This window comes from Mustela erminea, chromosome 17, assembly GCF_009829155.1.
Source record: "Mustela erminea isolate mMusErm1 chromosome 17, mMusErm1.Pri, whole genome shotgun sequence".
Taxonomy (NCBI): domain Eukaryota; kingdom Metazoa; phylum Chordata; class Mammalia; order Carnivora; family Mustelidae; genus Mustela; species Mustela erminea.
This window is the reverse complement of record NC_045630.1, coordinates 12,481,803-12,507,288: the sequence shown is the minus strand read 5'-3', so window position 1 is coordinate 12,507,288 and position 25,486 is coordinate 12,481,803. Positions and strand designations below refer to the sequence as shown.

At 38.6% G+C, this 25,486-nt stretch overlaps 1 protein-coding gene across 6 annotated transcripts in view; it reads left to right on the top strand.

Annotated features, from left to right (window-relative positions):
- LPGAT1 (lysophosphatidylglycerol acyltransferase 1) overlaps nt 1–25,486 on the top strand; it is a 120,932-nt gene that overhangs the window by 43,382 nt on the left and 52,064 nt on the right. Inside the window, exon 1 of one of the 6 annotated variants that reach the window (XM_032319148.1) lies at nt 10,368–12,001. The exons of the other annotated variants lie outside the window; for them this stretch is intronic. Within the exon in view, the coding sequence (XP_032175039.1) occupies nt 11,980–12,001 (22 nt within the window). The 5' untranslated portion in view covers nt 10,368–11,979. Of the gene's footprint in view, nt 1–10,367; nt 12,002–25,486 lie in introns of those variants that run through there. 6 annotated transcript variants of the gene reach the window in all.

Here is a 25,486-nt window from a genome sequence, read left to right as displayed (position 1 = left end):
ATAAAATTTAAAATACACTTTCTCAGTCGCACCAGTCACCTTTAAAGTGCTCGGTCCTGGGTGGCTAGTGGCTATTGTGCTGGAGAGCACAGACAGAACGCTTGCATTGCCACAGAAAGTTCTATTGGGCAAGTCTAACAAATAGTATGCCTTTCTCCTTTTTCTTTCTCCTTTTTCTTCGGACTCTATCTTTATAAAAACGATATTTTTCTAAACACGTTTCTCTTGAGAAGACAGGAAGGCTTATTAAAGCTTTTTAAAAAAAATTGTCTTTTATAAAATGTCACAAAAATGAGTCCTATAAACTCAGACTTGCTTCTTGGATGGAGAATGGTGAGGCTAGTCAGCCCAAGACCTTGAACGACTATTCTTATACTTGGTGTTTTCAGAGCTGGAGTACTGCCTGTGGACCTAGAACATGGAGAAAGGGCTTTTCTGGTCTTGCTGCCTGTTTGTGACTTTCCAGGGGAACACAATTTTTGAAAGAATTCTGGTGACATTAGGGTTTTCATCTCTAGCTTGCTACTAGGTAATGGTGATTGCTGCTGCCACATTTCCTTTCATGGCAAGTGTTGTACAAACATCTCATGTTGAGGAAAATTTGTGTACTGCCTTTGCCCTAATATTTCAGAGAGCGAACCAAAAGACATACTAACGTAACTAATGATCCATTTCTGCATGTTTTATTCAGATCTGGGATAAATCATTATACTTTTCTCCCCTCAACTGAAGTGAGGACTGGCAAATTTCAGAGAGAGATTTTTTTTTTTAAGTAAAATATGTTTAAAATAGTTTATTTTGACCTTCATTCACTTATCTTAATAAATTCATTGTTCCTCATCCAAACACATTTCATTAAAGTCTCTTACACAGAATCATTAAAAAAAAATTCATTGTAAGTGGAAGCTCCGGAATTTCTATATAGGATAAGAGTCTTTTGGGCCATAGTCTGGCTGGAAAGGAGCTGGGATGTCAGGAGGATGCCACTAGGTTGTTTTTGCCTAGCAAATACTCTCTCCCTTGGATTGATGGCTTTAGGGAAAGCTGACTGAGATAGGTTTAGCTTCCTCCCATTCCCCAAGTGGCAGCCGTCATGACTCTGTTAGTCTTTGTCGGTTATTTGAGTCTCTGATAGCGTCTTATTTATTTATTTTTGTTGTGGTACAAATTCATTGCATGAGAAAAACTATTAGGAATTATATCTGATGTTGAAATCCTAGAGAAAGTTTTAAAAATATATCTCCTAGAGCAGTATTTTTCCACTTTTGAGTCATAAGCCATTTAGTATCAGGCTGAACATTTAAAAAAAAAATGAAATAGAATAGAGTGAAGATGAAAAGATCATTTGTGTGTGTATCTACTAGGGAGTGCTACAGAATGGGTTTTTTACTGTGAGTCCTCTCAACATTTGAAAGACCTTGTTCTAGTGGAAAGAGCACTGCAGTATAGAACTGGGAGTTGCTGGTTTAATCTGGTTTTAACTTTAACATCTCTGCTCCCTGGTGGGGGGTGAGATCCTCAGCTGCTAGCTGCCCAAGAGGCTGGGAGCTCTTTACAGATGGAAATGTGGTCTTTCTAACCCTAGAGCCTAGTCTGTTGCCTGAAGCTCACAGAGGGCCCCTTCCGTGTTTCTTGAATGATTGCTTTTTTCTTTCTTGGTCCTAGCTGAGGTGCCTTGGCTGCCTACCTTCCTGAAACATCAGAGAGCAAGGGCACTGCCGTCCGCAGAACACAGACCCTGAACTGGATGGTGTTTTTCACGCATACAAATATATGCATATATATCCATTTCCTACAGTATCACATTTGTTAATTTAACACTCCTTTATTGAGCTTCTGTTATGTGTGGGAACAGGTGTCGTGGAGGTGCTGAGGTGCACAAGACATAGATAGAGGCAATCTCTAAGGAGTTCGCAGATGCCTGGGTGGGGAAGTCGGTACACCAACAGCACAAACATCCTGATAGAATGTTCGCATAGACATGTACCATGGGATTAAAGAGGAAGGGCTCCTGATCTCACATCAGTGGTAGGTGGTAGCCGACAGGGAATAGGGAATTTAGGGACTGAATGACTTTAAATGCCTTTTTTTTCCCCATTAGGGAGATACTTCTCTGTTGGGCTAACTGGATAATCGGTAATTATAATAGATTTAAAAGACTTTTGCATAATATGTCAGTTTAAACTCTGGATCTTCATGATAGTAATATGAGCTAAGTATAAGCCAGGCAGAGTCCTGAAGATTTCAGGCACTAAATGCTCACAACAGGCTCACCAGGTTGGTGTAATAACAATACCTTCCTTTTGTTGAAATTCCTTTTGGTTTTGAAATTCAAACACCCAGCGTCACGGTTAACTTCTTGAGCGCTGGGTTGATGTTGCCATAGGCAGAGTCATTATTGACCTTTATAGAATATTCCTAGAGTCTCTTCATCTTCCCTACCCATATTGCCCTTTTGTTTCGGAGACATGAAATCTCTTTCCAAAACTACAACACCTGAAAACAATGTCATAGCTAGGGATTTCTGCAGGAGGTTAAGAAAAAGCTTTGCTTCTATTGGTAGTGTACTTTTTGACGAAATTGACAAAATACCACTTCCTTGAATCTCTACCCTTACAGAGGACAACATTTCAACTGGGGTTTTCATTCTTGAGTGCTTATACTAGATTGCCATCCAAGTGAGGACTTACCTCATGATGTTGTGTCTGTGGCATCATGGACGTGAATCCAGGAAAGGAGTGTTCAGGACAGCGTTTTGATTTTTATATGGAAAAACACCATTATATGTAAATATTATTTAATGCTTTAAACTCAGCAATCTGGTAGTACTCTAAATTTGATATCTGGTCTTATTTCAAAGATCATATATAATTGAGTAGTTAATTTAGATCAGTTTTTTTAGTACAGAGGATACTCATTCACGCACACATACCCGTATGCACTGTTACGGAAGACCTGAAGCAGTATTTGCAGTGTTTGTAGTGGTTACCACCACAGACTCTGGAGTCCGAAAGAGCTGGGGAAAACACTTCCTACTTTCTTTTTATGTTCACCTGATATTTCTTTGCCCGTCCTTTTGTTTTTAAACTTTTAAAATTACTTTGATTTAGATGTATGTCTAGTAATCAACATGGAGTTAGGTTTTGCTTTATGAGTAAATTTGTTTTTTTTAAAAACATCTGTTTAATTTTAATTTTCATTATTTATTTATTTGAGAGAGAGAGAGAGAGAGAAGGCACAGCCGGGAGGAGGGGCAGAGGGAGAAGGAGAAGCAGACTCCCTGCTGAGCAGGGAGTCTAATGTGGGACTTGATTCCTGGAATCATGAGCCAAGCCAAAGACCGATGCTTAACCAACTGGGCCACCCAGGTGCTTTATGAGTAAATTTGTAAATCTCTTTGTTTTCATATGAGTTGAATCTATTTACATTTATTCATATGTCAGATTTGCTTTATCTGGGCTCTGGCATTTTATTTTATGTTTTCTGCTCTCTCTCTCCCTATATATATACATACACACACATTTTAGTTCTTTCACTGTGTTGTCTGCTTTTCTTTGCAGTTTTGTTGTGATATTTAGGTAGGTTTGTATTTTAGTCTTGTTGCTTTAAATGTGTTCTTGGTTCTCTGATAGTAACTCTTGGTTCTTTTCAAGGAACAAAGGTAATACTCTGTTTAAATCTTCTCTCTTCCCCTTTTTCTTCTCCATCACCAGATCTTAGTCAATAGCAATAGTATTTATTCATGATAGTATTTGCATTTGTAATATTATGTATGCTTGTACTTTAGTACTTGATTTGTGAGCTTTAAGACTATCCACTGACTCCTTGCTATCATGTCCAGGTAATCAGTAAGCTTATGACACTTCCTGTTTGTTTTCTCCCAATTTTTTTGTTATTTGCATTTATGCATTGTCAAGGCCTATAATATTTATGTTCTGTTTATCACCCTACCTCCTTCTGTTTTAGTCCTTATTCTTCAGTTAAGTATATGTATAATGCTCACCCAAGCACTTTTGCAGTTTTTCCCAGTCATTCTTTGGTTGGCTGAAGTTCATTCTCTAGTAATTTCTCCATAAAGAATCATGGCAATGATATGAGAATATTATTCTTACAAACATGTTTAGAACTTACTTTCTTTTTTACCTTACATTTGAAGGACAGCTTAGCAAGCAATAAAATCCTTGGCTCAGGGGCACTTGGGTGGCTCAGTCATTAAGCGCCTACCTTCGGCTCGACTCATGATCCCAGAGTCCTGGGATCGAGGCCCCCATTGGGTTCCCTGCTTGGTGGGAAGCCTGTTTCTCCCTCTCCCACTCCCCCTGCTTCTGTTCCCTCTCTTGCTGTGTCTTTCTATGTCAAAATAAATAAAAACTTAAAAAAAGAAATCCTTGGCTCACCTTTGCCTTAACTAATATAGGTGTATACAAATGTCTTCTGACCTTAAGTGTTGCTATGAAGATGTCTGAACCCATCTTGGATTTTTTCCCCATATTAATGATTGGATCTTTTTTGCCTATCTGCCCAAAGGATTCTTTCTCTCTAATATTTAGTAATTTTACTAGGATATGCTGGTATAGGATAAGCTGGCACATGTGTGCCTTTTATTATGTACTTTAAATCTGTTTTTATTTCAGGGAAGTTTTCTTTAATTATATCTTTGAATATTTATGTCATTTGCTTGTTTTGGTTTTCTCTTTTGGCGACCCTGATTTTATGTTTGTTGGATCTCCCTTTGTGTATCTTTTTTAAATCTGTCGTTTTCTCTTCAATCATTTTAAAACTTTTTCATGTGTATATTTGTCTTTAATATCTTTTATGGTGTCTTATGCAATATCTCTTTTCTTTGTTCTCATTTCAGTTTCTTCTTCATTTCTGTGGTGGGTTTGTGTATTCTTCTGTTTCTTTCTTGAGTTTTCCAGTTCGTGCTTTCACTGTTCCTCTTGTCTAGACATTTCTTCCTTGAGTTCTTATATTTATGCGTGTGGTTGTCTTCACAGTGGTAGTAACTTTACTGATTTTCTTACATTCATTCAAGAATATTTATAGTTTTTATCTTATACATTATAATATTTTTCTAATGAACATTCTTCTACAGTTAGTACATTGTGCTGCTCATTTTTGCCATTTTTCTTATGGTAAGTGAATGCTGGCTGTGCCAGTTACCTTTTTATTCCTTGTACTTTAATGATTTGGATTTTTCTCAGTCAGCTCTTTGTAGGAGGGCCAGGGTAGATTCCAGATTTCTGTCTCAGAGGAAATCTTTTTACATATGGCACCTGGGTGTGCTTCTCTGTGTTGCTACAGGTCCTCTGCTTCTCTAAACCAGACTGAGCCTCGGTGGCTGTTTGCTACCTACTCCTTCTTTTGTAGCTGTGACTGGAGAGACCCATGCCAGTGTAAACCTCTCTCCTTAAAGAAGTGCATTTTTACTGTTGTTTTTGGAAATCTGCCACTCCTGGGTAATCCTCATCACATGCCGCATTCTGTCTCGGCTCTTCATTCCCATCGTAGATTGTTTCTGGTAGCGGCCTTATTTGATCTTAGCCCTGATTTTATGTATTTTGGAGTTTTTATATTTTTTTCTCCTAGGTTTGCTAAAAAAAAAAAAAAAAAAAAGGGAGTTTTGTAAAGTTTTTTTTTCCCCTTTCTCCTTGTTATTATGTGTATTTTTTAGGAAGATTGATATCTCTTAACTCCACCATGTTCATATCAGAAAGTACAACACAACAACACAGGATTTTTCTTCAACTATGTGTTTATAATTCAGATAGTTCTGTCACTATTCTACCATACTACTAGTTGATTATTATAAACTGGAGACCAGTTTTACCACCTCATTCATTTTCTTTTTTTTCTTTTTCTTTTTTTAGTAATCTCAATACCCACCATGGAGCTCAAATTCACAACCCCAAGATCAAGAGTCCCATGCCTCTCTGACCGAACCCACTAGGCACTCCCCTAATTAATTTTCTTTAAGGTCTGTCCAAAAGCAAGAAATAACCTTATCAATTTTTTTCCTCATAGTGTTTCCCAAACTGTTTTGATTCTTGGACTACTTGTCAGCAGAGTATAGTTAAGGCATCCCCTCTATTTCCACTTGGCTACAGGAAAAAAGTGTCACCAAAGTGAACAGAAGTGAGTGACCTTTGGTACTTCAGTAAGGAGTATATGAAATGTAATCCTTTTTTTTTTTTTTTTTAAGATTTTATTTATTTATTTGACAGAGATCACAAGTAGGCAGAGAGGCAGGCAGAGAGAGAGAGGGGAGAGAGCCCATTGAGCAGAGAGCCCAATGCGGAACTCGATCCCAGTACCCTGGGACCATGACCCGAACTGAAAACAGAGGCTTTAACCCACTGAATCACCCAGGTGCCCCTGAAATGTAATCTTAATACTAGATCTGGTCTGTGGATCACCTTGAGAACTTTAAGGGTGACCAGTGCCCCCCCAAACTTTGATAAATACATGTATAGTATATTACACATATTAAATATATTCGACATACGTATAATATATTACATACTAAATATATTATACTATATTTGTAGTTTATTTGTTATAAACTAGTTTCAAGAGTTTCCTTGCAGAGCTTGCAAACTAGTGGCTGTATTCAGCAGCTGACCAGCTTGATTTGGCCTTTGCACTATTTCAGCTTTTTCTCATTAGTTGCCAACATTTCAAAATTAGGGAGATTTCACAGAACATAAAAAATAAAACCAAAACCTCCTTGAGAAATTGTGGCTGTGCTGGGTCCTCATTCTTGTCTGGCAGAAGTTTGCCCGAGCTAAGTAACGGCCACTTCCTTCGGATGGATCCTGTGATCTCTAGTGCATCCAAGATATCCCACTGCTTCCTTGTCTTCACTCTGGGCCTGCTTTGCTCATGTGCATTACTTACCTAGACCCCAGAGGCATAGGTAATATTTATTTAAAAAAACTCAAATGACAGTTACTAGTCTGTTTCTGTTAGACATATGATAATTTTGCACTTATATGCCTTACCAGTGCCTATAAGCTCATAAGCTTTACCATTAAAAACTGAAAGTTTGTTAGGGATCTCAGCTGTGGGTTTCGTGTAGCAAAGGCGTGTGATGGAAACTGAAAAATGAAGTGCCATTAGTAGAACATGGTCACAAGGTTTTTCAAATTTCATGTACTATATTACTAACTTGGTGAAGTATTTGCTACTATTGTACACTCCTTAATTAGTAGAAGCTTCATTTCTTCTTCTGAATATAATCATATAAAATCTAGATTTTTTTAAAGATTTATTTATTTTAGAGAGAGCAAGTGGGGGAGAGACTCTTCAAGCAGACTCCCTGCTGAGCACGGAGCCCCATGCTTGGCTTGATCTCACCACCCGTGATATGATGACATGAGCGGAAACCAAGAGTCGGCCGCTCAATTGATCGAGCCACTCAACCGCCCCATAAAGTCTACATTATTAAAATTAGTTACTACTCTTTGCTTTTCATGTTTTAAAATATAAAAAACAAAGCAAGCCTAATTGATTTCTATATCTTTAAATTATAGTAAAAACTACTATTGTAAAAAGCATGCATAAATTTTAATTGTAAGGTTATACTTTTTCTTATGGTTTAATAGCTCTGATGAAGTTTATTAGTATAACACCTTTCCCAGATGTTTTTTTCTACTCATTAAACTTTAAGAAACATTATGAATCATGTACATAAGATATTTTTGCATATGCTATTAATTTGAAGCTTGCATTATTTGACACTTTAAGGGGAAAAACATCTGTAAATTTAAATACACCAAGATGTTTCTGAATCATCAGAAGACTATGATCAGTATAGATTTGGTGTTAAGTATAATTCACATACCACAAAATTCACTGTATTAAAATGTAAAATCTAGTGGTTTTTAGTGTAGTCACAAAATCATACAACCATCATCACTGACTAATTCCAGGATATTTCATCACCCTCGGGAGAAACCCAAACCCATTAGCAGTCACTCCCCATTTTCTCCACCCTTCAACTGACCTTGGCAACCATGAATCTATGTTCTGTCTCTTCGGATTTGCCTATTCTGGATGTTCCATATAAATGGAATTGTATAAAATGTGGTCTTTTGTGTCTGGCTTCTTTCACTGAGCATGTTTTCAGGGTTCATGTTTCAGTACTTCATTCCTGTGTACGGCTCAGTAATACTCCATTGTGTGGGTAGATCACATTGTGTTTATACATTCGTCTGGTGATACACATTTGGGTTGTTTCCACATCTTAGCTATTGCAAATAATGCTGTGAACATTCATGTGCAAGTTTTTGTGTGAACATATGTTTTCAATTCTCCAGGACCTAAGAGTCAAATTGCTGGGTCATATTATAGTTCTGTGTTAACTTTTTGAGGAACTGCCAAATTGTTTTCCTTAGCAGCCGTCCCATGGTACATTCCCACCAACAATGTAGGAGAGTTCCAGGATCTTTGCTCTCTCACTAAAACTTACTATTTTCTAGCCTTTTGTTGTTCTCTTAATTTGGCCATCCTAGTGGATGTGAAGTGGCAGCTCATAGTAGTTTAGATGTGCATTTTTCTAATGACTAATGATATTGAGCACTTTTTTATTTGTTCATTAGCCATTTGTAAATCTTAGGAGAAATGTCTATTCAGATCCTTTTCCCATTTTTAAAATGAGGTTGTGTGTCATCTTATTGTTGAGTTGTAAGTTTCTTTCTATATTCTGTATACTACCCCTATCTTTTTTTTCATGGGTTGATTTCACTGGATGACACTTTTGGTGTCAGATCTAAGAAGTTACTGCCCAATTCAGTATCATGAAGATTGTCACCTATGTTTCTTTTGAGTTTAGCTTTTATATTTAGGTCTTTGATCCATTTTGAGTTAATTTTTCTATATGCTGTAAGATAAGGTTCCAACCTCATCCTTTGACATGTGGACATCCAGTTGTCGTAGCATTTTTTGTTGAAAAGACTGTTCTTCAAACCATAAAAGACTCAATCTCAAAAAACAGACTGAGGGTTGCTGGGGGGAGGGGGGACACACGAGGGTGGTGGGGATATGGACATTGGGGAGCGTACGTGCTATGATGAGTGCTGTGAAACGTGTAAACCTGGCGATTCACAGACCTGTACCCCTGGGGATAAAAAAACCAATATTAACAACAAAAAAAAGAAAAGATTGTTCTTTCCACGTTGAATGGTTTTGGCATCCTTGTTGAAAATCAGCTGGGATTAATTGGAGTCAGTATGAATTAATATTCATATTTGGGTTAAGTGACCCCTTACCTCTTTACTGAGAAGATGCTTTGTAGTTAGGTGTTTTGCTAGTAGCTGTCTTAGAAATATGGTTATAAGGAATAACTATTTCCAGTCTGCTCTCTCAAGAAAACAGGACATTAATTGTAGAAGCATCTTGTGTGATAGACCAATCAAATCTTTATCAACTACTTACTGCCAGTTAATAGTTACTAATTTGCAAGATACTGTGCCAGAGAATGTGATCTATGTTATTCCGACCAAAAGGATTTTTGGCATAGTTTTTATTTTTGGTGGATGGGAATAGTTGAGTTTGCTATCAACTGTGTGTCCAAAGTGCACCTGTGAAAAGTTTTCTGAAAAACAGAGATCAGTATGCACATTTTCCCTTAATGTGAGGGTTCCATTTTTAAAGTTAATTTAAATCAGAGAAGAATATTAACTGGAAACCAAATTTATTTTGTAGAATAAAATATAGATTACATCGATAAAGAACAGGGTATCATTTGAATAAGAATTGTGGGCTTTTTTTTTATGGGTAGACTGAAATTGCTTTTTGTATGTGAGAGACTGGATTGGGCGTTTTATTTTTACTTATTTTAATTTTTATTGAGGTATAATTGGTACAAAGTATTATATTAGTTTCATGTATATAATATGATTCAACAAATTCTATACATTTCTCAGTGACTCACGATAAGTGTAATTTAATATCCTTCACCTATTTTACCCTTTTCTTTCTTTTTTTTTTTTTAAAGATTTTTTTTTTAAAGATTTTATTTATTTATTTGACAGAGAGAAATCACAAGTAGATGGAGAGGCAGGCAGAGAGAGAGAGAGAGAGGGAAGCGGGCTCCCTGCTGAGCAGAGAGCCCGATGCGGGACTCGATCCCAGGTCCCTGAGATCATGACCTGAGCCAAAGGCAGCGGCTCAACCCACTGAGCCACCCAGGCGCCCTTTTTTAAAGATTTTATTTATTTATTTGACAGAGAGAGATCACAAGTAGACAGAGAGGCAGGCAGAGAGAGAGAGAGAGAGGGAAACATGCTCCCTGCTGAGCAGAGAGCCCGATGCTGGACTTGATCCCAGGACCCTGAGATCATGACCTGAACCGAAGGCAGTGGCTTAATCCACTGAGCCACCCAGGCGCCCCTATTTTACCCTTTTCCCCCAACACCAGGAATCATTTCAAAACTGAAATAATCATTTAAAGCCATTTTAAACCTCAGATAGGTATATACAGATGTATTTTGAACAAGAAATAGATATTGCTAAGTAAGTGTGAGATTAGAGATAGCATTATATGTTAGAAAAAAATATTGACTTTTGAGTAGTATGAGTTTGGTTCCTCCCACCATCACTTGCTAATTTTATAACTTTGAGCTAGTTACCTATCTGAGCCTCCATTTCATCATCGGTAAAAGTAGAGGTCCTGTTTATCTTTCGTGAAGACTTAATATTTAGTGGATAGCATGGTGTTTTGTATTCTATAAAGAATTAATAATATCATCGTTATTATGGTTATAATTATATTAATGCCTAGGAAAACAACTATGTTAACCTCTGGGGAAAGGTATGTCTAAATGAATAAAAGCTAGCCTGGTTAGCTTTTATAGTCTGAGAAATACATTTGAGGACACTTAAGCTTAGCTAATGGTATGTAACTCAGTACAGTTCTGCTTTAATCAATAAGTAATTCGTCATTAGTCATTTAAGCCATAGTCCAACTAAAATATTAACATCTATGTTTATAAATTACGAAATCTCCAAGCAACTTATGTTTAACTGTCTTCTAATTAATTCAGCCACCTATTCTGATACTAAGTATTTGAGTGCCGGCTCTGCCAGGCACTGTGCTGGTGGTGGGGGACAGCGGCAGAATGCACAGCACATCCGTTCTTCTGCGGTTGACATTTCGTGTGGGAAACGACGGGAGTCACATGACCACCGTGTGATCACAACTGGGAAAAGGGGCTCTGAGGGCAAGTAACAGGGGGCTGAATCTGGTAGTTTCAGGTAGTTTCAGGGAGGAATGGCTTCCTTGAGAAACCGAGACTGAGAGCTGAGGAGTAGGTAGGAGTTGGCCTGGTGATGCTGGAGGAGGGGCAGCATGTTCAGAGGATGAAGAAGGTTGGTGGCAACAAAGGGAGGGCCGGGTTGACTGCAACATGGAGTGAATGAGAGGAGCAGGGGTGGGGGATAAAGAAGAGAGAAAGAAACCAAATCTAGTGAGGTCTTGTAGTGCCCCGTAGGGATTCTGAAGTTTATCCTAAGAGGAAGCCATTGAAGGATTCTACGTCCGGGAATGATGGGCTCAAACTCATACCTATAATTCCAAGCTCTGTCCACTTTGTGGAAATGGATGAGAGGAAAAGGAGGGTGTGCAGGGGCTGCCTTCGGGAAGTTTCTCGCTTTATCTCAGTGAGGTGACAGCTGCCTTTCTAGCTGATGGCGGTAGAGGTGGAAGGAAGTGAACCGATTGGAGAGTTTTCTAGGAGGAAGGTGGGCAGGACTTTCTGAGTCATGGCCCATAGAGGATGTGGTAGAAGGGCAGGGGACAGGGATGACCGTGAGGTTTCTGGTGTGAGCTGCTGGGTAGACAGAGAAGCTCAGAGAAGAGCAACATTAAGAGGAAAGAGAAAACTTCAGCATAGGACGGATGAGAAGCATCTCAGTGGAGCCCAGCAATAACCACAGGCACGCCGTCCAGAACCCAGAGGAGGAACCTGTACTTGGAAGATGAATGGGGAAATTGCCTCCGGTAGGTATTTAAAGCCGGAGCTGGAGGACATCCCCCCGGGAGATTGTAGGTGCCTGTGAGTTCTGAGGGATCAGAGGCCCAGGATCAGACTGAGGAAATGCCCACATTTGAGGTGGGGGAGAGTGGGATGCTGGAGCTTCTGAGAACATTAGAGGGGTGGAAGCAGTGCCTCCCCTAGGAGCGTGGTGGCAGAAGTCAACGGTGTTCCAAGGGAAGGGCTGAAGGATTGCTGCTGACAGTTTATGTTTTGTAAGATGAGAGCTGATTTATTAGCCTGCAGCTGCATTTGGCTAGAGCAGCTTCTTGGAGGTGGTAGAAGTGGAAACTGGATTGGAGTGCACCGGAGGTGAATGATGAATGGGAGGAGGTCAGATGGAAACGTGAATGTGTGACTCCCCGGAAGTGTCGCTCTGAGAGACGAGGAGCAATAGTTACAAGAGAGAAATTGGGTCAAAAGAAAGCTTTTCAGTTTGGTTTTTTGTTTGTTTGTTTAAACTTTTTGAGATGGAAGAATCTAGATGTTGAACCACTTAGAGTAGGACATGATGAAACCCTGGTCATTTACTTACACGACTCACATATTGAGGAAACTATTCTTAGAGGAGATTGAATGAGGCACCACTTATCAGTTCGATACATTTCGTGGAAAGCACTTAAATGTTGGCTCTGGTGGCAGAGGCAGGCCGTGACGCAGCGCCTGCCTACTTTGATCCTGTTTTGAACTCTTATTTACCAAGGCGTCCCCTCAGCCTCCTGCCCTCTCTTGTTGATGTGCTTCCTGTTTCCTATTATATAACAAAATTGAACTAAATTTGAAGATCTAATTACTAAACAATTCGTGAATCGGGCAGCACCCCGTCTAGCAAGTAGAGAGGTGCTCCCATGATTTGTACAAAAACTAAAGGATTTTATAGAAGGTGGAGGGCAAGAAAGCTATTGGCAAAAGAAAAGGATTGTTCCAGGCAAAGCCACTTTCTTGCGGAAAGGCAAGGTGTCTTTTTTTTTTTTTTTTTTTTTTAAGGAAAATGTCTTATGCAGATTACCTCATCTTTCTTTGGGGGATGGTGAGGGCCCAAGTGGCAGACTCATTGGTGTGGATTGAAAAATTCCTGGCTGGCCAGGTTAAGACTACAATTCTGGGGGAAGCTGGAACTACAGTTAGATTGCATATTAAGTACCGGTTTGGGAACTCGATCTAAGTGACAACCACTTTGGGTCTGTGGTTTTGTGTGTGTGCGGTTTTTTGTTTTTGTTTTTGTTTTTAACACCGTCAAATCTGTTCTTCAGTTTCCTTGAAAATTTCTACCTCCTTATCTAAACTTACCATGACGTCCTGAAAGAGGACTTGGGCTGCCCCTGTTTTTGACCTCAAACTTTTCAGTTGGTTTCTTCTTTCCAGCTTGTCTCTTGGCTCAGGCGGAAGATCCTAAGGGCAAAGCGTTCCCATGATGGGGACCAGAACCACCCCCTCAAGCAACAAGGACAGCCCTGAGCCACCAAGACCCCATCCGTGATTGACCCCAAGAGGATGATCAGTTTAACCTTCACTGTCGGCCTGCACGTTATCTGCCCACCTTTGTCCCATATTTTCCATATAAAAGCCTGAAGTATTTCCAGCCTTTTGGAGACACGAGTCCCCTTTCTTCTCAGTGTTGGCCTCCCTGAAATACATTTCTTTCGTGTCTCACCACCACTCATTTCTCTGCAGGTGGTGGAAGCTGGTCTGTTTGGGACCCCTCGAGCCAGGTGCTCTTGTTCGCCTTGGACCCCTCGCCCCCCTGCTGGCCTCCACGATCTCTGTACTCCCACTGGTCTAGCTTCCACTGTTCCTTTCTCTCTGAGCCTCTCCGGCATCCGCTCTGTAATTGTGGTTCCCAACCTTTGGGCTGCAGTGCCCCAGACTTCTCTAGGGGTGAGAATCCATGCACATTAAGTACCGCCTGTGGGTAAATAAATAATATGTCTCGTAAATGTGTGTTAATCTTTTTCAAATACATGTAGCTGCTGTTTTAATTAATAAATCCCTTAAAAGCATTATAGATGTTTTGCTGCTGCTTTTTGTGATGGATATTTTCACTCAGTGGTAAAAGAACTACTGTATAGATACCTGCCGTATTTTTTTGACATTAAAAAAGACTGTTCATGCTTGAAGTAGTTAGGACGCACTGCCCTCCGACATAAAGCATTCCAAATTCCACTTCACATTTTTCACTGTTGCTTTGCTTTTGCTCTTCCTGTCTCTTTAATTTGTCAGTTGCTTAAGGGCAAGGGTTATAGTTCTTCCTTTTATCTTTCTGTAGTGGTTGGCCAAGCCATAGCCCCTGGGCCAAATCCAGCCCATAACCTGTTTTTGTTTTTTTAGTGTTTTTTGTTGTGTTTTTTTGTTTTGTTTTGTTTTTTAAATCTCCAGCTCCTAGTTTTTACAGATGACCATTTGCAGTCAGTCTGATGATAGGAAACACTGTGAACTCCAATTAAATGAAACATGACCCCTCCCAAGAAAAAATTCCATTTTTCTTATTTGTAGGCCCGTATTGCAAAAAGTTGTATTCAGCTTTGTATTTTAAATTTTGCCCATTAAAAAATGTATAGAAATATGTTGGAAAACAAATTTGTCATGTAAATTGCTATGTAATATACTCAATTTTGCCTCTTGGCCTATATAGCCCAAAATTACTGTCTCACCCTTTGCAGAGAGTTTACTGACCCCTGCCTTAGAGTAGTTGTTCCCAAATTTGTCTGCACATCTGAATTATTGGAGGGACTTTATGTATGTATATTTTCCTCTGTCCTGGAGATTGAGTCGGTACATTGGCATGGAACTTGGGAACCTATATTTTTAATAAGCTATATGGTTGTTTAGGAATCACTGACTTCTGGTGCATTTGTAGGGTTAAACTCCCAAGAGCTAATGAAATGGATATTGGATTAGATGCCAGAGACAGCCGATTATTTTCTTATTTCAACATTTATGAACTGTGGGGCCTTTTCCAAGTAATGACTTGTTCTGCAGGTTTTTACACAATTTCTAGTTCATTTTGTTTATAGTTTTGCTCTATCCCCTACAGCTGTAATTCCTTTACCTTTTGGGATTCATGATAACTGTTTTTAGAATCTAATGGAAGTTACATCCCCCTCTCTGAAGTGCTCCCTATATTAATTTCCGATGACTGCTGTAACAGTTTACTTCAGAAGCATGTAAAATAACAGAAATTTACTTGTTCACATTTCTGGAGGCCACAAGTTGAAATCAAGGTGTCAGCAGGGCCCCTCCCTGCAGAGGCACTAGGGACATTCCTTGCGTCTTCCAGCTGTAGGCATTCCTGGGCTTGTGGCTGTATCACTCCAGTCTCTGCCTCTGGGGCACATTGCTGCCTCCTCTATGTCTTTTCTCTCTGTGTCTTTTATAAGGACGTTTGTCATTGATTTAGGGCCATCTGATAATCCAGGGTAAGCTTCTCTCAAGATCCTTAGTTTAATCACATCTTTTACCCTACAGAGTAACATTCACAGGTTCCAGAGATTTGACATGGATACCTTGGGGGTGGACATTTTGGGGCTTACCGCAGCACCTTTGCACATGCTCAGTTTTACAGTTTCAAGGGGTTCGCAACTCTCTGAAGTCCATATATGGACTCCATAGACTCCAGGTTTGAATTTGCTCAGTGAGAAGCACCTCTGCCTTCAGTGTATTCTAGTTATTAGTCCCTATTCTCTCCTTTCTGTCATGCTCTAACGTTCATCATCCTGATCTTGAAATGATGTTATCTTCTTCTCGTGACCTCAGATTCTTCAATTTGGCGTTCACTTTTTGAGTTAATTTCTCTGCTTCCTTTAGGAACCCTTTATCTTCTGATAAGATTTAACTGTTAAAAGAAAAGCTTTCCGCAAGCTTTTTTACTGAATTCTGCAGCAAGGAAACTAACTTCTGGCAAAGCATGTGTAACTAGTAATGCCTCCAGTGAGAAGAGAAGCTTACCCGGAGTACCTGATGTGCCAGGCCTCCTAGCAAGTGCTTTTACGTGCCTTCTTATTAAATCTGAAACCAGCCCTCAGAGGAGGGTCCTATCAGCCCCATTAAGTACTTGAGAACATGAAGACTGGTGGGAGCTAAGTACCTTGACCAGTGTGGGTGACAGAACTTACCAGGGACAATGCTGTTTTGATTCTCCCGTGAAAACGTAGCACACCTCTCTTTTAGTTGAATGCTTAGTAATCTCAGTAGACAGGGGCTGTCTATGCTTCGGTTTTCAGGGCCCAGCAGACCTGGATTTCAGTGGGATTTATAGTGCTTACTTATGGCATTACCTTGTTCAATATCTTCTCAGATCCTTAGCTTTAAGTAAGAGTGACACCCAGTTTGTGTGCCTCACGGAGCTGCCGTAGCAACTGAGAGGATATGAATGAAAGCTCTTCAAAATTGGCAAATTTTACAAATATGTCATATAATTAATTCGTTTCTCATTTGATTATATTTTTAATACTTTCTTCTTTAGCTATCCTAGATTTCAAAGTTTAGGAATATGGTCAAGCCTCACACCAGAGGCTGTATTAGTTCCAACTCTGAATTTCTTTACTTAAGACCTCTTGGGTGCTTGGCTGGTGTGAGTGCTTGTATCTGCTTTCCTCTCTTTCATTTTCAGGGGCATCCCCAATTTAGTCTAGCTCAGCCCCGCTTAAGATATCTACATATGTGATCGCTTTCTGACCAGTTCTCTCTCCTAAGTCAGTTTTTAACTCCTTGCGTCTTTGCCATGGGCTTGGTCGGTGGCTCTGGAGACTCTCCCTTTCCTCTCTCCCCTTTCCCCATTTCTTCCCGCTCTCATTCACGCTTCATATCTCATTTAGAGATAGTCTCTTATCCAAAGCTAATAACCCATCTCTCTTGCTTCATCTCACTGATCACTGTCTCCTTCTGTCTTTGCCCTTGTCTTCCAGGATATAAAGACACTACACACATTCTCATCCTGAAACAATGCCCCTCATTTAACAACTGCTCTCCTCCATCCCCACGGCCCCTCATTCTTTCCCTCCATCCCACATACTGCCTGTTCCTTTTCCCTGCTGGCTTTCTGTGGTTTATAAGATAATATTCAAAATTCTGGTGCTCTAGCACACTGGCCCAAGCCTGCTGCTCAGTCTTGTCTTCTGGTATTCCTTTCCTTTCCTTCTTCCAGTTACGGTGCAAAACGTCCCTTTGTTTGGATTCCATTCCTTCCTGCTCGCTCCGGAGGAACCTCCCTCCAGTGTTAACGTCCTCTTTCTTTAACTGTCATAAAAACTCTCACGTTTCCAGTTACACTCCCGGAAGAATGAATCTGGGTCCACGCTCCCAGATACCAGCAAGACACTGGAGCTGGACCACAGCCGCCCTCTTTTCAGTGGGGCACGCACTGTTTTCACACAGCCCCGCTGCTTCCTCCTCTCAGGATGCCACTTCTCTCACTTTTGTCACCTGCTTGCTGACAAAAAAGGAATTTTCTATCTCCTGGCCTAAATTCTAGTATCTGACTTTCAAAAGTATCTCTGTCATCTGACCTCGTGTTTACAGATATAGCCTTATTTTTCATCCTCAGTACCAGCTGCCTGTTCCAGAAGGTGTCTATCCAGGCAGGCCCTTGTTCCCCCATGTCTTTGGTATCTCCTCCCTTCATGTGTTAGCTCACAATGATTTCTTCATCTCCTACCACCAGAGATGCATATTTTCATCGATAATGCATTATTCCCCAGTGTGTCTTTTATTCTCAGTAAGTGAACAAACTTCTTGCGGGCAGAGATCATGTTACAGCCATTGGAAAGTTTGCTTAAGTGTCATATGGGAGAAAATGTATCTTTTAAATAACTAAATTACAGCTCATTGAGATGCTAGGGAATGAGATGCTGGCATGAGGCTAGGCACATGACAGGTGCAAATGACAAGGAATAGCGGATCCATGATTCTGGTCTCAGGCTCACTCCAGGGCATACATCTGTGGGCTGGAAAGGTGGGCAGAATTGCCTGTGCTATTTAAAATGGTCTCTGTTTCAGTTTTTTTTTCATTTCTCATTTCCCTTACCTTGTACTTTTTCTCTCTCTCCTTTTTTTTTTCTTTCTGCCAAGGTCCTGTAGTTGACTTTTATGAGTTAATTTCTTTGTGGTGGAATCCCAGGATACTTCCCCACAGTGTTAGAGCCTGTTTCTCTCTGAAGAGAATAAAACTAGTTGAATGAATGAATACAGCAGTCAGTGCTTTGGGGGATAGTGAGCAGGAGGTGATGCACATTAATTATACTTACCATCTGTGTGTTTTTCTTTATAACTACTTTGGTCAGGCAAGAAGCAGCCTAAGAGTTCTGTTTCTTGCATTTGATTTGAAATATCTGTGAAGGGAGGGATTTGGGTTCAGATATCTTTAAATTCCTTTCTAATTCTAAACTTCCATTTTTAATGGTCAGATTCTAAAGCTATTTAGAGCTCTAGTAGCAAAGCAAAGAAGTACCTACATTGCACACTGATTTCCTGGCAATTTGGTGGAATCTTTAGAAGTTAGAATTTCCCTTCTTCCATTTACTCATTTCAGGAACCTGAGGCACGTAGTACTGAGTTCTATAGCTTAAACTGTCCCAATGGAATCAAATTAAAGTAGCTTTGATTAAAATTCTGATCTCTGAATTTAGTATAGTGTTCTGTAGGTAACTGAAAGAAGCTATTTAAAAGGTTGAAAAAAACAAAACTGAGCAAATCGGGGACTTTGCAAAGAGTGAAGTACTTTTACTGGAACATACTAGCAAAAGAAGCTTAGGAGGTAAGTCTTAGCTACTTCAGTTCTCAGTGGTTTAACAAAATAAATTTGGACCAGGCTACTTTGGGGGGGAGGTTGTTGATGAATGTGAGAAAATGGACATTTAAGAAACAAATAAGAATGTAGTACCTTAGTAAAACCTTTCATTATTACTTTGTTCTGGGGTTGATGGGGGGAACTCACTGAATTACAAAAGTAGGAAGTCAATGCCGAAAACTTGGAGAAACAGAACAATATAAAGAAAGTGGAAAAACAAACAAACAAAAAACAAAAAAACAAAAAACAAAAAAAAAAGAAAAAGAAAGGAGAAAAACCAGAGCAAAAATCATTTGTAGTTCTGCTGTGCTGCAGTAATCACTCTTCTTGGTTATCACATTTCACCCTCTGCCTCTAGCCCCCAGGCAACCCCTGATCTGCTCTCTTTCACTATAACTTTATCTTTCTGAGAATGTCATATAAATGGAATCTTTTGAGATGGACCTCTTTCTTTCAGCATGCTTATGAAAGTCACCCAAGTTGTTGCGTGCATCATTAGAATATTCTTCTTTGTTACTGAGTAGTATTCCATTGAATGGACATACCACAGTCTATATCCATTCAGCTATTAAAGGACATTTGGGTTGTTTCCAGTTTTTATCAATTATGAATAAAGCCAGTATTAATATTCATGTACAGGTTTCTGTGTTATGTAAGTTCCCCTTTGTCTAGAATAGGAGTAAACGAACTGTGCCCCATGGGCCACATTTTACTTTTGTTTCTGTAAGGCTCTGTGAGCCAAGGGTGGCCTTTACATTTGTAAACCTTTGTAAAAACCAACAACAAAAGAAGAATATGCAATAGAGACATATGTGGCCTGCAAAGCTTCAAGTATTTACTGTACGTTTGCTGATCCTTGCTCCAGGTAAATACCCATTTTCCTGTGTCATATGGTAAGTGTATTTTTAACTTTATGGGAAACTGCCAGACTGTTTCCAGAATGGCTGTACCTTTCTACATTCCCATCAGCAGTATCTCCAAGTTCCAGGCTTTTTTTTTTTTTTCTTGCTAAAACTCAGTGTTATCAGTATTTTTAATTTTAGTCATTCTAATAAGTGTTTACTGGTTGCTCATCCTGGTTTTAATTTGTATTTCCCTAATCGCTAATGATGGTTGAACATCTTTTCATAGTCGTTTGCCATCCTTATATGCTCTTTGGTGAAGAATCCAATTTTTTTTTGTATAGTGTTTTTAATTGGGTGGCTTATTGTCTTACTGCTAAGTTTTCAAAGTTTTTTATATATTCTGGATACAAAGATACAAATTCTTTGCTGGCTATGTGATTGTATATATTTTCTCCCAGTCTTTTTTATCCCCTTAACAGTATCTCTTGCTGGACAAAAAGGTTAAGTTTTGATGAAATCCAGTTTACTGATTTTTTTTTCTTTTATGGATTGTGCTTTTTATATTATATCATGTCTAGAACACTTTGCTTAGCCTCCGGTCACAGGTGTTCTCCTAAGTTTTCTTCTTAGAAGTTTTATAGTTCTAAGTTTTACATTTAGCTGTCTGATCCATTTTGAATTAGTTGTATAAGGTATGGGTTGAGATTTCATATTTTTGTAATTTTGTTTGTTGAAAAGACTGTTTTATTTTCCTTCATGAGATTGACTTAGCACCTTTTTCAAAAATCACATAGCCATATTTGTTTGGTCTATTTCTAGCCTCTCTTTTCTCCTCTGTTGATCTTTATGTCTGTCCTTCAGACACCATTTTGATCACTGTAGCTTTTTTTTCTTTTAATATTTTATTTATTTGACAAAGATCACAAGTAGGCAGAGAGGCAGGCAGAGAGAGAGAGAGGAGGAAGCAGGCTCCCTGCTGAGCAGTGAGCCCGATTTGGGGCTGGATCCCAGAACCCTGGGATCATGACCTGAGCTGAAGGCAGAGAGGCTTAACCCACTGAGCCACCCAGGTGCCCCTTGATTACTGTAGCTTTATAGTGGGTTTAAAATCGGGTAGTGTGATTCCTCCAACTTTATTCTTTTTCAAAGTTATTTTGGCTTTTCTAATTTGTTGGTCCTTTATAAATTTTAGAATCCTATTATCTGTATCTGAGAAATTCCTACTGGAATTTTGATTGGAATTACATTATATTTGTAGATTATTTTGTGGGAGGATTAGCTCTTTACTATGTTGAATCTTTGAATCCACAAACATGATATTCATTTCATTTTGGCCTTCTGTGATCTCTTTCATCACTATTTTATAGTTTGTATTTATTTTTTATTTTATTTACTTATTTGACAGAGAGAGAGAGAGATCACAGGTAGGCAGAGAGGCAGACAGAGCGAGATGGGGAAGCAGGTTCCCTACTGAGCAGAGAGCCCAATGCAGGGCTTGATCCCAGGACCCTGAGATCATGACCAAAGCTGAAGGCAGAAGCTTAACCCACTGAGCCATCCAGGCTCCCCTACTGTTTCATAGTTTTTAGCATAGATCATATCTATGTGTTTTATTTTACATTGATACCTGAGTATATTTTTTTAACTATTGTAAATGGGATTTAAAATTTTTTTATTTCCTCTTGTTCATTGCTAGTATAAAAAAAGATTGACATTTTGTGTGTTGACTCTATATCCTGCAACTTTATTAAACTCATATTAATAATGAGAGGTTTTTTTGTTTTGTTTCAAATTTTTATTTAAATCTTAGTTAGTTAACATATAGTGTACTATTAGTTTTAGGAGTAGAATTTAGTGGTTCATCACTTAGATATAATACCTAGTACTCATCAAAGCAAGTACCCTCCTTAATACTCATCACCCATTTGGCCCATTGGCCACCTACCTCCTTCCATCAACCTTCAGTCTGTTCTCAATAGTTAAGAGTCTCTTAAGCTTTGCTTCCCTCTTTCTTTTTTTTTTCCCCCTTCTCATATGTTCATCTGTTTTGTTTCTTGAATTCCACATATGAGTGAAATCATATGGTATTTGTCTTTCTCCGACTTATTTCACTTAGCATAATACACTCTAGTTCCATCCACGTCATTGGATGGCAAAATTTCATTCTCTTTGATGGCTGAGTAACATTCCGTTGTGTGTATATATATATATATACCACATCCCCTTTATCCATTCACCAGTTGATGGACATTTGGGCTCTTTCCATAGTTTGGCTATTGTTGCTAATGCTGCTATAAAAATCAGGGTGCATGTACCCTTCAATGAGATTTTTTTGTAGATTAGTTGGGATATTCTACATAGACAGTCATGCCGTTGGAATATGAACAGTTTTATCTCCCTTTCCAACCTGTATGACTTCTTTTCCCTTGCATTATTGAACTGGCTAGGACGTCTGGAATATTGTGAAATAAGAGAGAGGAAATTTGATATTCTTGACCAGTTCTGAATCTTACGGAGGAAGCATTAATATATAATTACTACTAAATAATATGTGAGCTATGGGTTTTGTGTAGAAACACTTTGTTATATTGAAGAAATTCCTTTCTCTTCTTAGTTTACTAGGAGTTTTTATTATGAATGGATATTGACATTTGTTAATGTTTTTGTGCATCAGTTCATATGTCTTGGTCCATTCAGGCTGCTATAATAAAATATCATAGGTTGGGTGGCTTATAAACAGCAGAAATTTCTTGCTTACAGTTCCAAAGAATGGGAGGTCTAAAATCAAGGGGACAGCGTGGTCAACTTCTAGTGAAGGCTCTCTCCATCTTTCGTGGCCTTCTCACTGTGCCCTCACATGGTGGAATGGGCTGGGGAACTCTAGGGGATCTCTTATGAGAACACTAATCCCACTCATGACAGCCACACCCTCATGACCTAATTACTTCCCAAAGGCCCCACTGACTATTAGCATCACCTTTGAGGGTTAGGATTTTAACATACAGATTTTAGGGGGACATAGCTGTTCAGACCATAGCAATCTGATCGCACGGTTTTTCTTATTTAGACTGTTAACATGGTGGATTACATTGATGTAATTTTGAACCAACCTTGCATTCCTGTGATAAATCTTACTTGGTTGTGGTGTATACTATTGGATTCCACTTGCTAATATTTGTTGAGGATTTTAATCTGTAATTCTCATTTGTTTTTTTCTGGCTTTGATATCAGAGTAATGCTGGTCTCATAAAATAAAAGAAGTATTCTCTTCTATCTTCTAGAAGAGATTGTTTAAAATTGATGTTCTTTTTCTAAATGTTTAGTAGAATATGCCAATAATACCATCTGGGCTGGAGGAATTACTTTTGGAAATTTTTTACTATAATCAGTTTCTTGAGATATACTATTTCAGGTTATTTATTTAATCTTTGATGAGTCTGTTAGTTTGTGGTTTTCAAGGAATTGGTCCTTTCACTCAAATTGTCAAATTTATGTTTGTAAAGTTGCTCATAATATACCTTTAATTTTTTAAATCTTTGTGGTATGCATAGTGATGTCCTTTCTTTCATTCGTGACATTGATAATTTTGGGTGGGTTTTTTGTTTGTTTTTTTGGTTAGTTTTGCTAGAGGTTTATAAATTATATTGACTTTTTTTTTTAAGATTTTTATTTATTTATTTGACAGGCAGAGATCACAAGTAGGCAGAGAGGCAGGCAGGGGAGGGGGGAAGCAGGCTCTCCACTGAGCAGAGAGCCTGATGTGGGGCTCGATCCCAGGACCCTGGGATCATGACCTGAGCCGAAGACAGAGGCTTTAACCCACTGAGCCACCCAGGCGCCCCTATATTGACTTTCTTAAAGAGCTTCTTTTGGTTTCATTGATTTTCTTTCTCTGTTTTCTATTTTATCGATTTCATTGGTTTCTACTGTTTTGATTCTTTGGAACTCTGTTACCCATTTGGAACTTATTTACATCCATCAAAGTTTTTAGATTTCAGTGAGTTTATTCACTGATTCAAAGAACATATTAAAAAGTCATGTCTTCAAAATCTCTGCATGTGTTTTTCAGTCAGTTTTATCATGGTGTAATTTGCAACAGTAAAATTTACCTCTAATAGTTTATAGCCTGTGAGTTTTTGACATATGCAGTTATATAACCAGCATCACAATCAAGATATACAGCAGTTCTTTTACTTGCTAAAATACATTTTTGTGCTTTAACTTACTTGTTTTGGTAACTTAACATTTGTAAATAGAAGCATTTTTACTCTTTGTTTTAAAAAAGTTACCATAGTTTTTAGATCAGAAACCCCATAGCTCTTTGCTCTGTATGCTTATTTATCTAGCACTTTCTATAATAAATAGCAGTACCCAGCATCAGGGATTTAACTAAGCTATAGGACTTACATGTAATAAATTATTATATAGCATTAAAAATAAGGTGGAAGCATATTTGATGATAGCAATTTTATATGATATATTAAATTTCAAATGGTATAACATAATGTTAAGTATCATTCCTTTTTTGCTTTTATATTTATATTCATATTTATATTAAATTTATATACATTTATACACATAGAAAAATCATTGGAAAATATACTACAAAATTTTTAATAGTGTCTTCTTATCTCTGGACAGTGGAATTTTGGGTGACTTTCTTCTATGTGTTGTTTAGTATTATTTTAATTCACTAGAATTACTTCTTCATCATGTTTTTAAGTAATACCTTAAAAGGTAATTTTTCTAGGTTGTATTTGAATTTTATTTTAATTTTTATGATATTAATATTCAGAGATGTTCTTTAATTATGAATATGTAGTCTGTTTACTACTGAGCCGTATACTAAAACTGTGTATACTTTCACTTTCCTACACGATGTTTCCCCTAGAATTAGTAATTTTTGTTCTTTGTTCTATTTTTCCTTTGCTTACTTTTCTTTTTTTAAAAAATATTTTATTTATTTATTTATTTATTTGACAGAGAGAGAGAGAGACAGTGAGAGAGGGAACACAAGCAGGGGAAGTGGGAGAGGGAGAAGCAGGCTTCCCACCAAGCAGGGAGCCCAAAGTAGGGCTCAATTCCAGGACCCTGGGATCATGACCTGAACAGAAGACAGACGCTTGAAGACTGAGCCACTCAGGCGCCCCTTCTTTACTTACTTTTCTATGAAATGATCACTAATTCAACTCCAAACTTCTTGTCAGTTTTAGAGTTCTCAAGTCATTCAGATGCTGTCAGTTTCATCTTTTTGGGCAGTCTCTCTGGGAAACCCCTAACTTACTCCAATTTGGACTGACTATCCAGTAAGTCTAGAATGCAACTAACATCCTGGGACCTCCCTTTCCAGTCATCTGAGAATGCCTTTTGCCTGTCTCCGGATTTGCATTCCCAGTTTCTTACATCATAGTTTTCTCTTTCTTGGTTTATCCCCTTATTTGGCAAGTACATGCCCAGCTTCCTGCAAACAAGAGGTTTGTTTTTTGAGATGTTGCACACCTGAAAATATATGATGGATAGTGTGGTTAGAGAATTCCAGGTTGGAAATAGTTCCTCTTCAGGATTTTGAAACCGTTTAACTGTGCTATCCTTTAACCTTCTGTAGCTGTTTCCCAAGCCAATCTGATTCCTTACCTTTGTTTCCCATTTTTTTCTTCCTGAACATTTGTAGCATCTTCCCTTTGGCTGCATTGTTCTGAAACTTTGAGTATGTATGCCTTGGTGTGGGTATTTTCATCCACTCTCCACTGGTTGCTGGATGTTTCCTGTCAGTCTGGAAATTTGACATCCTTAGATGTTAATTATTTGATTTCTTTTCCTTT